Genomic DNA, 14063 nt, shown 5'->3' on the forward strand with positions numbered 1-14063 from the left:
CTTCTAGAAGGAGCACACTTAATCAAAGATGGACTAATGGACAAGGAGGTGTCAATACAGGGAGGTGGCTGTCTTGTCCTGCCTATAAGATGGCATGTGATCAACTGTGTTTCCAGGTGGGGGCTGAAAAGCTTCATGGAGCAGAGAGTAGGCCCATGAGACCCAAGAAGGGTGGGTTTCTGATAAGCAAAGGGCTGTGTCTATGGGGTGGAGTACACTCAGGAGAAAAAGGAACAGCATCCCATCACTGCGGGTATGAGGTCAAAATTTTGACCTCTGCCTTCCATCTCCTGTTGAACTGCTGGATCTCCGAGCTGGTGCTGCTGTTGCTAACTGCTCCGTACCTGCCAAGTGCGAGGCACTGTTCCAACGACTCGTAGGCAAGAACTCTCAATTCTCCAACGTCACACTGAGAAAAAGGAAGCCTGTGGAAGTAACAGGCCTAGGGCCCAACAGCTTATAAGCAGGACCCCAACTCTGTTGTCATTTGGCTCCTCTAACACAGGGTGCTCCCAGAGTTCCTTTACTTGGTCCCTGGTATTTCTCCAACATGTTCTTCTACATTGTCTTTCCACATGATTTCACTTTCCTAATGGAGGCGAGGAACAGTAGCACAAGATCACACAACTAATAAGTGGCAGCTGTGCTACTGGTGCCCCAGCCAACCTCACCCACCTGCTAACAAGCACTCCCAGGTGACTAGAGCCCTGGCTGTGTAGGGGATGTAGGGAGAGGGGTGGGAACAGATGTTGGGGGGCCATGCTGTCCCAGGTCAGGGTGGGCCCTGCTGTCCCACAAAGGATTCTGGACATAGTCTCGTGCGCCAAGAGGAGACATTGCAGGTTCAAAGGGGAATGCAGACCCTGGCAGATGGGCAAAAAGAGCTTCAGAAGTGTAGCCGTAGCCAAGATGGGGAGCGATGGAATCAGTCCAGGGAAGAAGACAATGACCCACAGCAGCAGGCGGCAAAACTCTTGCTAGGGCAGAGGACAGGATGTGGCAACTGGATGTGGATAGGAAAGAGGAAGGAATAGAATACCAGAATGGAGCTGAGTGGGAGAACATGAAAACTTTAACGAAAATTCCACGTGAAACAGTACCGACCAGCTGTAGCCCCATGGGAAACACTGAGTACCCTCAAGAGATGGCCAGTGGTCAGACACCATGTGGGGAGGGGAGGGAGCAGCAAGGTGGTGGCTTCTGTGAATTTCATTAGTTCTTCCAGCCAGAGCCAGTCATGATGTGAGCAAATACTTGTGGCGGATATATATATATATATATAAATTTTGGCAACAAAAGACAATAAGAGTTTTATTGTGAACAGAACAGAGAAAAGAGACTTGAAGACAAAGTTCTTATGGATTTGACTGAAGCATTTTTTATTCTTTTTAAAAAAAAAATATTTTATTTATTTATTTGAGAGGTAGAGAGAGACAATGAAAGAGAGAGCACGAGAGTAGAGAGGTCAGCAGGAGAAGCAGACTTCCTGCTGAGCTGGATCCCAGGACCCTAGGATCCTGACCTGAGCCGAAGGCAGAGGCTCAACCAACTGAGCCACCCAGGCTCCCCAAGCATTTTTTATTCTAATGACAGAAAAGAGAAGCTGCCATCTTAGGGGCAAACACATCTAGGGTTTGGAAGGAGCTGAGGTGTCCCTCAGCCCTAAAGCAAGTATAGGAAAACTCAGGCTACCCTTGTGTGGAGTAAACCATTTTGGACCTTGACCGAGGATTCTCAGATGGTTACGTACATTTATCCCCAGAGGCAGCAATAGCTGTAGCCCACAAAGTACTAGGCAGGCTTGAGTCCAGGACTTAGTGCCTCACGAAGTATGTGCTCCATAAACACCAAAATGCATGAAGTTGAAATAGAAACCCTGCCTCTCCCTAATATACTCACAGAAACCTGAGGATTTAGAACACAGCTACCAATCTTTGAAATTATTGGATCTTTCCTATATTCAAATTTTTCTGAACCTAAATGAATTAGAGTCTAATCTAAAAGTTAAATACACTTAAAGGGACAAACCCGAGAAAAATTATATACTTGATAAATTGATACCAGATCTCAAAAGAATAGTCTTTAAGCACCTGTGTAACAATAGCTAAGTGCTACGTAGCACGTACACAGTGAAATGTACCCTTGATATTAATCCCCAAAGCTCCTGAAAGTGTTCCCAAAGGGAAAGCTATTGACTGCACGTTAGAGTCACCCTGAGATGGTAGGTTTATTGATTCATTCACTTAAATGCAGAAAAAAAATGTGAATAAATCAATGTTTGATTACCAGAGACTTCGCTTCCAGACCGAGCCTAGAATCATGAATGAAAAATGGTGGCTCTTATCCACTATTTTCAGACCACAGAGAATGTCCTGCCATGCAACTATTGGTTCCTGAGTGACAGGTCCTTATTATGGCCGGGGTAAAGTGCAGGAGCTGTGGGACCTTCCAGGTGCCTGCCTCAGCAATGTCTGAGACTCTTCATTCTGGCCACAAAGCTCAACTGTTTGTACATGCTAATCTCAAGTCAGTGTTCTGGAACACAAGGATCAGGATGGCCTACTGGGGAAGGACAAAAGTGGCAACTCCAGTTGCTGATCACTCAGAAACGTGGGTGTTTTGGACATGGAGCTCTCTAAGAAATACAAAGGTAGGCTGATCTCAAGAAACCAGATTCTGGATGATGTCCAGTTAGAGAAATGATTACAGAACTGGGTATTAAGTCTTTTTGGCAAACTTGTAACCAAAAACATTTAAAAGGCATGTCTTACTAGTACTGAAGAGGGAAACACAAGGCCTCATTTTATAACAAACCCATTCCCATTAGTAACCTTTTTGAAATGAACAGATACAGAAATTTTAAGAACATCTATTAAACACACAGGGATAGGCATTTGCAAGCAGCGCATCGGACTAAGTGTGTGCACACATGCTTTAATTTCAACAAAACAGGTGAGTGATTCTATACTGCAAATTGCTTACGAACACATCTGAACCCCTACTACACACAACATCCACTGGGCTAAATCCCTGTGGTATGCACAGCCACTTTTCTCCCTGTTTGCCATGATCACACAAAGCCCAGTGTGTACACTAGGAACTGAAAGGAAGCAACATCAATGAACAGATGTACCAAGCCCTAGGAGAAAGGAGCTCACAGTCCAGTCAAGGAGATACACAAGTAAATGATAATACAAGGGATATGTGATGAGTCGCATTCTAGAAAGCTGTGGGATGCAGAGGAGGGGCACCTAGACTGGAGAGAGGGGAGGCAGGTGGGTTTAGGGGTGTAGGGGTACTGTTCCTGATACAGATTAAGGCTGATGAATGGTGGCAAGACGGTTATTAGGCATCCACTTGACTGGGCCATCGGATACCAGATAACTGGTTAAACGTCACGCTGGGGGGTCTCTGAGGGTGTTTCTGGATGAGATTAGCATTTGAGTCAGTGGACTGAATAGAGCAGACAGCCTCTGACTCCGCACTGTAAGTGGGCATTGCCCAATCTGTTGAGGGCCTAACTATAACAAAAAAGCTGCAGAAGGGTGAATTTGCTCTCTGTTGGCTGGAACATGGGTCTTCTCCCAAACTTAGATCGGGATTGAAAGCATCAACTCTCCTGATCCTCAGACCGTCAGGCTCCACAGCTGGTGGAAATACACCCCCAGCTCTCCTGGGTCTCTCTCTGATAGAGGTTAGAACTTCCTAGCCCCAAAATCATGCGAGCCAATTCCTCATCATAAATCTTTCTCTATATGTATCTATATATCCTATTGGTTCTGTTTCTCTGGAGAACACAGATGGGCTTATAGTAGGAACAAATTCTGTATGGCTGAACATGAGGCCCAGGAAAGAGAGAGAGGTGGTTAGGCTTGGGGAGTCAGGAGTCAGGACATGAAGAGAACAGCAGGTCATGCTAAGGAGCCTGGCTTCTATCTTACGAGATTTGAAGGTGGGTGATGTGCCTGATGTGTGGTCTACAAAGACACTCCAGCAGCTGGGTGCAGAGCAGCTTGGAGGCTGCCTTGGGAAGCATGGTGGGAGGATCCCATTACCAGGAGATGAAACACCCTTGACACAGTGGCAGCAGGAATGGCCAGAGGTGACTGATTATCAAGCAGCATTAAGCAGCAAAACTTGGGTATAAAAGAGTCACCAGAGATGACTGTACACTTTGAGCTAGGACGGTAGGATGACAGTAATAGTAATCATTAATTAAACTTTTATAATAGTATGTCTTAAGTGATGAAGAGGATTTTGGTGAGATTCACAAGGCCCTTATCTTCAGTTACCTTTTGAGTAATATAACAAATTATACTCATAATTGGAGAAGTATCTTATGTCTTACCAATGACATCATTAATCCTGCTTAAAAAACTAGTGGTTTTCTACTGTCCACATGAGACAAAGTATAATTCCAGTGGGTCCTGCTTGCCAGTGTCCTTTGGCACAGGAGTCCAGCCTCAAATTCTATGGCCCACATCCCAGCGCCTTCCCAGGCACGTGGAATGGACTGCCGTTCCTCAAATACAACATCACTGTTCTCTCTGGCTGGAAGCCTCATCTCCCTTGATGGGGGTTTAAGCTCGTAACTCATTTTTCAAGACCCAGGTCAAATGTCATCTTCTGACAAAAGCCTTCCCCAGGCCCCCAGGCAGACTACATGCTCCTTTTCTCAGAGTCCTTATACCGTGAACCCCCTATACCACAGTTCTCATCACATACTATAATCCGTTTCTGACCTTATCCATGAAATTCATGAGAATGAAGATGCCATCTCATTCCTCCTCCCACTCCCAGGGCTACTGAACTGGAGGCTTGGGGAGCTGGTGGAGCTGAACAGAGTGACTGCATCATTCCAGGCGGGCCGGAATGTTCAGTGACGAGTCTGGGAGACATTCTGAGGAGGGAGCTATGGAGTTGTGCTGCATAGTCTCTCCTTCACAAGTTAAATGTCTCACTGTGTTCGAATTACCTCAGCAAAACGACAAATCACCTTGTGGCAAAGATCTTTAGGCTGCCCTCAGCGTCAAAACCTTGTTTAGGGTGCCTGGGTGGCTTAGAGGGTTGAGCCGCTGCCTTCGGCTCAGGTCATGATCTCGGGGTTCTGGGATCGAGTCCCGCATAGGGCTCTCTGCTCAGCGGGGAGCCTGCTTCCCTTCCTCTCTCTCTGCCTGCCTCTCTGCTTACTTGTGATCTCTCTCTGTCAAATAAATAAATAAAATCTTAAAAACAAAATAAAACAAAACAAAAAACCCTTATGGTTTATATGTTAATTCTGTGAATTCTGCAGAGACCAAGCAAAGGTCTACTGGTTTTCCACAAGCTTCACACACCAGTAAGTGATAGAGTAGCTTAAGGACAGTCTCCTCTGTTGCAATTTTCCTGACATGGTTTTATACAGACTGATAAAACACACATCAACTCACTCACGGGTGACTCCCTCAGGCAGTGGCTACCTCTGGGATGGCTTCCTAGCTCACAATAATCTGCCCTTGTCTGGGAAACAGGCCCACTATTACAGGACAGGGGCAGGGCCGTACAGAGGTGTAAAAAGCAGACAACTTGAGCAGTCTTTAAATGCGGAATAACTGGCAAATGAGGGGACAAGCCACCGTGGAGGTGTTACCAGTGGCAGCCCCCAGACAGGTGGTACACTGCTCAGGGCCCCAGGGTGGCCCACTCTGCCCCCCGCCCCCCGTCTTGTGCCACTGATTCCATGACATGCCTTTCAGCAGCTCTGTTGTAGGCTTATGGAAGCTCAAGTTAGCTTCTGTCAAGAGCAATGAAAAGGATCCAAATACCCACTTTCAGCCCTTGGGGGTCTGCTCACTCAGGCCAGTTACTTCTCTCACAGGTCTCGGCACCTGGACATCTCTCAATGAAAGTACCTTTTTAGAATGACCTTCTTGCTTAGCTTGACTAGTAGGCTTCTTGGGAGGGCGAGGTCTAACACATTTTTTTTTTTTTTTTTTTTTGAGAGAAAGAGAAAGAAAGAGAGAGAGAGAGGTGTGAAGGGACAGAGGGAAGGAAGAGAGAGAATTCCAAGCAGACACCCTGCCAAATGCAGAGCCCGCCTGACACAGGGCTCGATCCCACCCGACACAGGGCTCGATCCCACAACTCTGAGATTATGACCTGAGCCCAAACCAAGAGCTGGATACTCAACCCACTGAGCCAACCAGGCGCCCAGATAAAATACTTCTCTGTTTTGTCCACATGCCTCATTTTGGCACCCTGCCCAAATAATTTATAGTTCAGTGAAGGACACAGAGAATCCACCCAGAAAAGAGAATGTCTGACAAGATAGTGAAAGTTTTGGGTGTCTGACAAGATAGTGATGGTTTTGGGTCCTTACTAGTGTTACAGAGAAAGCCTGCTTTGTAGCACTGTTCTAAGATCTGGCCAAGAAACCCGGACTGCTCGACAAAACACTGACTTTTCAGTCACTATGTTAATTACACAGTCACCGTGCTTGGAGCCTCACCCTTAAATCTATCAGCACAGCATAGGAGGGCGGAATCCATTTTTAATATTCTTGCCTGATAGTCTTTATATATAACTGAATCTCTTATCGAGAAAGTACTATAATGGGGGCTCCTTCTTATTGTAATAGTATAGAATAGTCTAATTTGGGGATTCTAAATGATTATGCCTATTTTTTCTTCTATTAGCTGTCGCTAACATATAGTCAGAAATAGAATCAGAAGTAAAAATTAGCTAAGCAGGGTCTAGAGGACCTTAAGTTGTCTTTCACATTATCATTTTCATGATGAGTAATCGAGTCAGCACAGTTAGAAATGTCCAGAATTCTGCAGACATGGACAACCAAAGCCAAACAAGAGAGATATGGGATTTATTCCTTATTATTGGGAAATAATCTTGGCCTTAGTTCAAAGCTATGGTCACTATAGTCACACCTAGTCACACCAAATTACCATTATTACCCTAGTGTTATGAATTTATTATTTTTCTGTGATAAAGCTGAAAGATCACAGGAGGGATCAGTTAGAGATGGTGGCTTGAGAGCTGGAGCCCACTGAGCTGTGGAACCCTAGGAAAGTCACATCCTTGTCTATAGCAAAGGGGGAACCATCTACCTCCAAGGAAATGAAGGGGAAAGCAGCTGTAAGCAGTGTAAGAATCTGCTCTGACTCTGTAGAAAACAAACAGAATGTGCTAGAATTTCACGATAATTACCCTTAGGAGAAACTTATTTGACAGCTCTGTAGCAAAACTCTGAGTTGGAGAAGAAAAGGATGAAGACTGACAAAGGGAGGAGAGAGACGGAGAAGAGGACTTTTTTCTGGAGTGTAGAAGGGAGGGATAGTAGAATACGGTCAGGCTGGCGTTGGGGTGGTGGTGGTAGTGGTGTGCTCTCTGGAACCTTCCAGACTATGCCTACATGTCACATGGGTCTGGACTGAAGCCTGAGGACAAGTACACAGCACTCCCTTAAATATTCTGGTCTAGTCCAAGCGGTTTACAATGGAGCTGCATCATGTGTGTGTTCTCATAAGTTCAACTATAGCAGGTGGCGAAAAAAAAAAGGGGGAGAAGAAAAGAAAAAAGGCAAAGAAAAGCATTAACCATCTTATTGTGTGGGCAGTTCTGACTGCATTCCACCAAATGTGTGAGTGAATGTGAGGGGCAAGATAGGTGGTCTTGGGGTCTGTGTGCCCCTCCGAGTGGGAAAGTCTCTCTGGGCCAAGAGTGGTTTTAGTGTTTAGAAATCAGAAGGCCTGCACAGCCAGTCCCTACATGAAAAGCAGCCATACTGTCTGGTGTTAGCTGCAGAAACCAAGAGTTGTTCCAAGGTGGGAGACAAGCTGGCTGGGCTAGGCACCTCAAGAGAGAGACACAGCTTCCACTGTGGGGTGTTTCTAGCAGGCTTACCAGTAAGTCTGACTGCACAGGGCCTCTGTGACCTTCTGACCTCCTTCTCAAGCAGATGTTGTGAGCGTCCCTGCCTCCTGACTTATGCTAATGCCACTTCCAACATGGGATGCCCTTCCCTCTCCTCTCTGCCTAGCCTAAACTCGAGGCATCCTCCCCCACCAACCCCCTCCCCCGCGCCCTACTAAATCTTCTAGCTTCCAAAGACCTCCTCCAAAAGAACATCTTGCTCTTGCCTGACTCATCCCTTTGGTGACCTGTCACTACCATCTTGTAATGAATCTTAACAATATTTAAATCCTGTGAAACATGTGATTAACTTTACCCAACGCAATTATCTTCAGTCTGTCATCAGGTATGCTTCCTGAGAGCAGCAATCTCATGGCACCCAGAATAGTGAGTGCTAAATATATCTGTTAGCACAGGCCAGCAGTTGAGAGCACAGGCTCTCGGTTAGAACCCTGGCCCTGCCACCTCCTGCCCTCGGGCAGGTCATCATGATCAAAAGAAGAGAACATAAAAATCCAACCTGCTTCACATGTGACCACTCAGGCAGTTTCAAATGTGAACTTACAAATGCTGATGGCAGGAAAAGGACCCCAAGCTCATAGGAACGGATCATCAGCTGGGTGCCGTTCTTCTCTAACGCTCCCCAGGCAGCCTTGGACAAATTCGCGCTGCAGGGACAAGGACACAGAAAGGGCTGACTCAGTGAGGCATTTCAGCTCAGGTCAAACTTTCACAGCTACAAGTACATCGGTCAAAACCACAGATAGCTGCAATCACATTCATTCAGTTTTTGGCAGCATTGTGCATTGTTTTAGAAATGGAATACTAGGAGTGCCTGGGTGGTTCAGTGGGTTGAGGCCTCTGCCTTCAGCTCAGGTCATGATCCCAGAGTCCTGGGATCGAGCCCCGCATCGGTTTCTCTGCTCCTCGGGGAGCCTGCTTCCTCCTCTCTCTCTGCTTTCTTCTCTCTCTGACTGCCTCTCTGCCTACTTGTGATCTCTGTCTGTCAAATAAATGAATAAAATCTTTAAAGAAAAAAAAAAAAGAAATGGAATACTAAATCCTGCTGTGCTATAATCCCCAGCATTTACCTAATTGTTAATTTGGGGCAGCTTTACCCTTATCTGTGTTTTCCCCAAGGACAGCTATTAAAATAATTATCCTTTTTAGATTTTTTTTTTCTCTGTCTAAAGTGCTTTCTTTCCTGGACTCTGGTGTAGCTGGAAGGTCTGATTTTATTATATGCCAAAATAGTATTTAAGGAAAAACTATGTCAATATGATCTTAGGTAGTATCTTAAGCTTCACATTCCTTTCTTCTGCCTTTGGTTTTAGGCCAGGAAGTGCTAAATTCTACTTTCAACCTTAAGGAAAACAGAGGAGGGCAGCAGACTGGCATTTGTATCCAGAAAGAAATGGTGTGTTCAGAATCTTGTTTTACGTGGGCCGAGAGTCGCAGGTATGCCTACGAGTCACAGGATGCAGAAGAAGGAGCCCTGGGCCTGACCGGAAGGGAGGCACCCAGACTGGATCAAGACCCAGAGGTAATCCGGATAGGGAACAGACCTAAGTTCTGAGGCATCAGCTCTAGAAACATGCTCTCCTGCACCAAACTAGGTCGAGAACCCTCACCCACCGTTAATTAACATAAACCCACCACAACGCTTTTTCCCCCAACGAGGCTCACCCAAATTCCCTTATTTTTAGAATAGGGGATATTCTTTGCTATTCAGACTCTTACAGCCCGACTTCAAGGACAATGGAATTATTTCAAAATTAGATCACTGGGGCATCAAGTATTCTTGGAAGCAAGTGCTAACCCGGCGTCACAGGAATCACAGAATCAGAGAGAGGCAGTAACCAAGAAAGACGAAAAGTGTGATCTCTGTTCAGGGTCCTGTGGGAATAGACAAGGACTATGGAAATCACAGCTAAAAAAGTGCTGAAACAATGAAGCTAACTTAAAGCACATGGACAGACTTGCCTGTCATCCTTAACAGACCATACTGAGAAACAAGAAACTCTACTTTGTTGCTCAAAAGCCACAATCATGAACACCACCATCTGATGGATCACAAAGATGGAAAGAGCAGGGGGAGTGGGGAAGTTCACAGTAAAGTGGTATTATGACTCCAGGAAAATTGTTTTCTTTAGAAGTCTAAGAGGATAGCTTGCTTGTAGGTTTCTCACCCATTAGTCCATTAGTAAAACACGGTGACCTCCTGGGCAAAGCCACAGGTCTAATGGCACAACCAGCCACTGAGGTGAGGTGGAAGCAGTCTCCCATTGAGTATTTTCCCCACTTTCTAGGTCACCACCTGATTGCTCCCTTGACTTGCAACACCTAAGCATCACAGGCCAGAGGCACTTTCTGGAAGGTCTGTTTTCTTTCTTCACTAACTAGTCATTTCAACAACTGGAGGGCTTATTACAAGGTAAAGATTACTGGAGACCACGAAGATAGCTCTTCAGATAAGTTTCCTCCACGCCCTCCTTTGTATTCAGCATCTAATAAAATCCCAAGCATCTGGAACATTTAACTATATCCTGAATAATTATACGGAAAGTCACTTGTACGCTGTCTAGGTGATAAGTCAATATTCCTTGAAAGAGCATCTTTAATGATTTTTTTATATCTGAACACACTGTGGATCACTGGTACCCAGGGCAGTCAGGACAAAGGGGTATTTTTACCAAACTCCAGCCCTACTGCCTGTGGTGTATGTGGTGTAGATGGGCATCTCCAAGTGTCCAGCAGAAACCCAGTGCCTTGTGAGGTACATAAGATCACAGGGCTGCTTAGGACAAGCTTTTTTACTACCAAAACTTCAGAGGAGTTCTAGCTTTTCTCTTCCATTCAGGATCTAGGTCTATTGCCTTTCCTGACTTCTAGCTGTGGCCCCTGCTGTTACTCAGGCTCACTTGTACTCTGATCCCTGTCCTTTCAGTTTTCTTCTGCCTCCTGCTGGACGGAGCTGCTCTCTCCTCTGCCAGTGCTCGGGTCCATTCTGTTGTTGTTGAGTGTCAAATGATGCTTCATCAAAGAGGGTTGGGGCTTTTAGTTTATTTTCTGTTCTTTAGGAGTATGGAAGGATTCTGAAAGTTGGAGAATTCCAGAGGATGGGATCCTGGATGTCCAAAGTTGTACTGTCCCACAGAAACTGTTTAAGCTGCTACGTAAGGTGAATAATACAGTGACTTCCTTGGGAACAGGTGCGTGGCAGTAATGGTTTAACCAGAGAAGCAAAACCACTAGATGAGTGTGTATGAAACAGAATACGTATTAATTTACAGGAGTTTAACTTCTGTAATTGCAGGAGTTTCTAAGGCAGTCTGTAAGGGCCACCTTTGCCCTGAGCTGGAGTTTAAAATCTTCGGGGCTAGCAGTATCCAGGAAAGACAGACAGCCACAAGCTAGAACCATAGGCAACAAGTTGAAGTCACGAGTAGAGACTAAAACCATGTCCGCTTGTGTTGCCTCTGGCTTTGGAATGGGGAAGGTTGGGGGGGCTTGTGTGCACGCACCAGGTGAGGCCGGGGTTAGAGGAGGTAAAGCAGGAACCTGGAGCAGATACAGCAGTTGCTGGTCCCCTGCTGCCTCTTGCTAACAAGGGAAGCTGGCTCAAAAGCACAACATTTAGGTGATAAAAAGGACTGCTACATCACATGTGCCCTCCAAATCTCCAACAAGAATCTCCTCTGGGCTCCACCCCAACCAGAAACATAAAAGAACGGGTATTCTGGAAAACGTGGTTCAGCCTATGTATACTGACACATTACGAAGCCACCACAGGGTAAAGTTTTTTCTGGAGCCACCAGCTAAGTGGACCTATGGTCAGTTCTTGAACTAGGCAATTCACAAGGCCCTTAATGACAAAGAGCTCAACTGGTGGTAGGTTACCCTGTCACAGCTTGTAAAGCCTGCCTGCTAGCTAGAGACCTGAACTCATCCAGAATACGGAAATTTTGTCTGAAGTTGAAACCTTAAGAGTAAATTTAAACTGCTAATGTGTAACAAAGTCCAAGGAAAGCATAAGGATGCCACCCAAGTAAGGTACATGAAGAAGGCAGATGTTCAGAAAAGATCCCTGACCCCCAAGTGGGAGAGATTTCTGTCCTGGCCTCCGCACTAATAGCAACATGCTCAGGCACTCTTCTTCTTAGGCATCAGTTTCTTGTCCCTAGAATGAGGGGGGGTTTTGGCCAATGAAGCCATAAACGCTTTCTGGACAACAGTCTACAATGACTAGACACATCCACCTCCTAACCAGATAGCTGCCCTCTACCTATGTATTCCAAAACCAGAAATATTAAATTCATGCTATTCACTGGGAACTCACGGCTGAGCGGTGTTTGCCTGAATGTTCATGGTAACATGCTGGGGTGTTTAAACAGCCATGCAAGAAAGGAGAAGGGAGCAAGGAAGAAGACCTGTGGGCCCATCTGGCTTCATGCATTTTTAGAAGTTTAAAGGCTGGTAACATCATCAGCCACCTCCAATCCTGGCCTGAGCACCTACTTATGCTGCTCAATGAGTTTACTTTTAATATTAAAAAAAATCTTATTTATATAAATTAGTACTTGAAGAATAGCTGCCATACTAGTTTTGAGTTTATGACAGTGATTTGACAATTACCTCCATTACCAAATGCTCACCACCGTAAGTACTTGTTTCAAGACGATTAGGAGGTGTATAAAACCACAAGATGACTGTTAAGGGCACGTGTGTCCATGGAAAACATCTCTTTCATGATGAGTACTTAATCCAGGCAGCAGCTGCACCATAAGTGCAGACATGGCTAACAGACTGAGCTTTTAGCCACATCTCTTAGAGGACCGGGGGTGGGGGGTACGGATACTTCCACAGACAGATGCAATAAACAGAATGTTGGCAACAGATGTGAGAGAAGATGTAGACAGAGCAGCTGTGTGATGAGGAGGGAAAATGATTAACTCTAGCTAATGTTGCTGTCACCCCAGCCTAAAATCCGGCAGGCAGTATGCCTGTCTCTCTCCCCCTGCACCCCTTCCTGCTCCCCACTCTCAACATGCATCTTCTGTTTTGCATTTGTTGGTTTTTTTGTATTGCCCTTGGACTCGGTTTCTTTATGCACTGAAAAATAGTTTCACAAGTGATATGGAAAGATACTCCCTGTGAAAGATTCAAGTTATATACAGGTATACACAAGGAAATAATCTTTATTATTTTATTAATTTTGATGGATTTTCCCTCTCAAACATCTTTCTTATTAAGACTATCACCAACAATGAATAAGAGACTCTTGGATTCTTGAGAAGACTGGATGGATAATATCTATGAAAATTTCTGCTAATCTAATAGGTAAAACAGATCTCATTTAAATTTGATTTCTCTGATTACTAGTGGTACTCAGTGTTTTTAACTGTACTTATTGGACATCTAGGTTTACTTGTCTCTTTTACTGATAACCAGTATGCATAGCTTCCTATTGCTGCTCTAACTACCATAAATTAAGTGGCTTAAAACAGCATGAATTCATTATCTTACACTTCTGGAGATCAGAAGTCTAAAATGGGACTTGCTGGACTAAAATCAAGGTGTTGGCAGGATTGGATTTCTTCTGGAAGCTCTAGGAAGAATTCATTTCCTTGTCTTTTCCAGTTTTTAGAGGCCACCTGGAATCCTTGTGTCTCCATTCCTCCACCTTCGAAGGCCAAGGTCAGTGCAGTTCTCTTCCTATCGCCATCACTCTGGACTTCTCCCTCTTCCACCTGTAAGTGCTTTTGTGATTATGCTGGGTTTTCTCCGATAATCTCCCTCATTAAGATTCCATCTGCTACCTTCACGGGCTCTGGAAATTAGGACATCTTTGAGGAGCCATTATTTTATCTCACGGTGCTTTTCATATATTATAATTATGCAGCAAATGTTCTCCCAGTTTCTTGAAGCTGCTAATGAGAACTTTTATATTTCAGGTCTTTCTTGCTTGCTTTCTTCCTTTTTTGGGGAGCGGAGACAATTTATCTAAGCTGCAATTTTTTTCCTTTACCATCATCTGAGTTTGAGGTCTTGTTTAGAAAGGCCTTCTTTATCCATCCTCAAATGGTATCTTTTGACGAACTGAATTTCTAAAATATCTTTGAAGCCCAAAAATACATTGATTTTTTTTTTATGGTCAA

At 44.9% G+C, this 14063-nt stretch overlaps 1 protein-coding gene across 3 annotated transcripts in view; it reads right to left on the minus strand.

The window, feature by feature from the left end:
- TDP1 (tyrosyl-DNA phosphodiesterase 1) overlaps positions 1-14063 on the minus strand; it is an 86014-nt gene that overhangs the window by 14674 nt on the left and 57277 nt on the right. For all 3 annotated transcript variants that reach the window (XM_059373535.1, XM_059373536.1, XM_059373534.1), the window contains one exon: positions 8471-8573. In XM_059373535.1, the coding sequence (XP_059229518.1) occupies positions 8471-8573 (103 nt within the window). The remainder of the gene's footprint in view (positions 1-8470; positions 8574-14063) is intronic.

Source organism: Mustela nigripes, chromosome 13 (genome assembly GCF_022355385.1).
Source record: "Mustela nigripes isolate SB6536 chromosome 13, MUSNIG.SB6536, whole genome shotgun sequence".
In the NCBI taxonomy this organism is placed as follows: Eukaryota; Metazoa; Chordata; class Mammalia; order Carnivora; family Mustelidae; genus Mustela; species Mustela nigripes.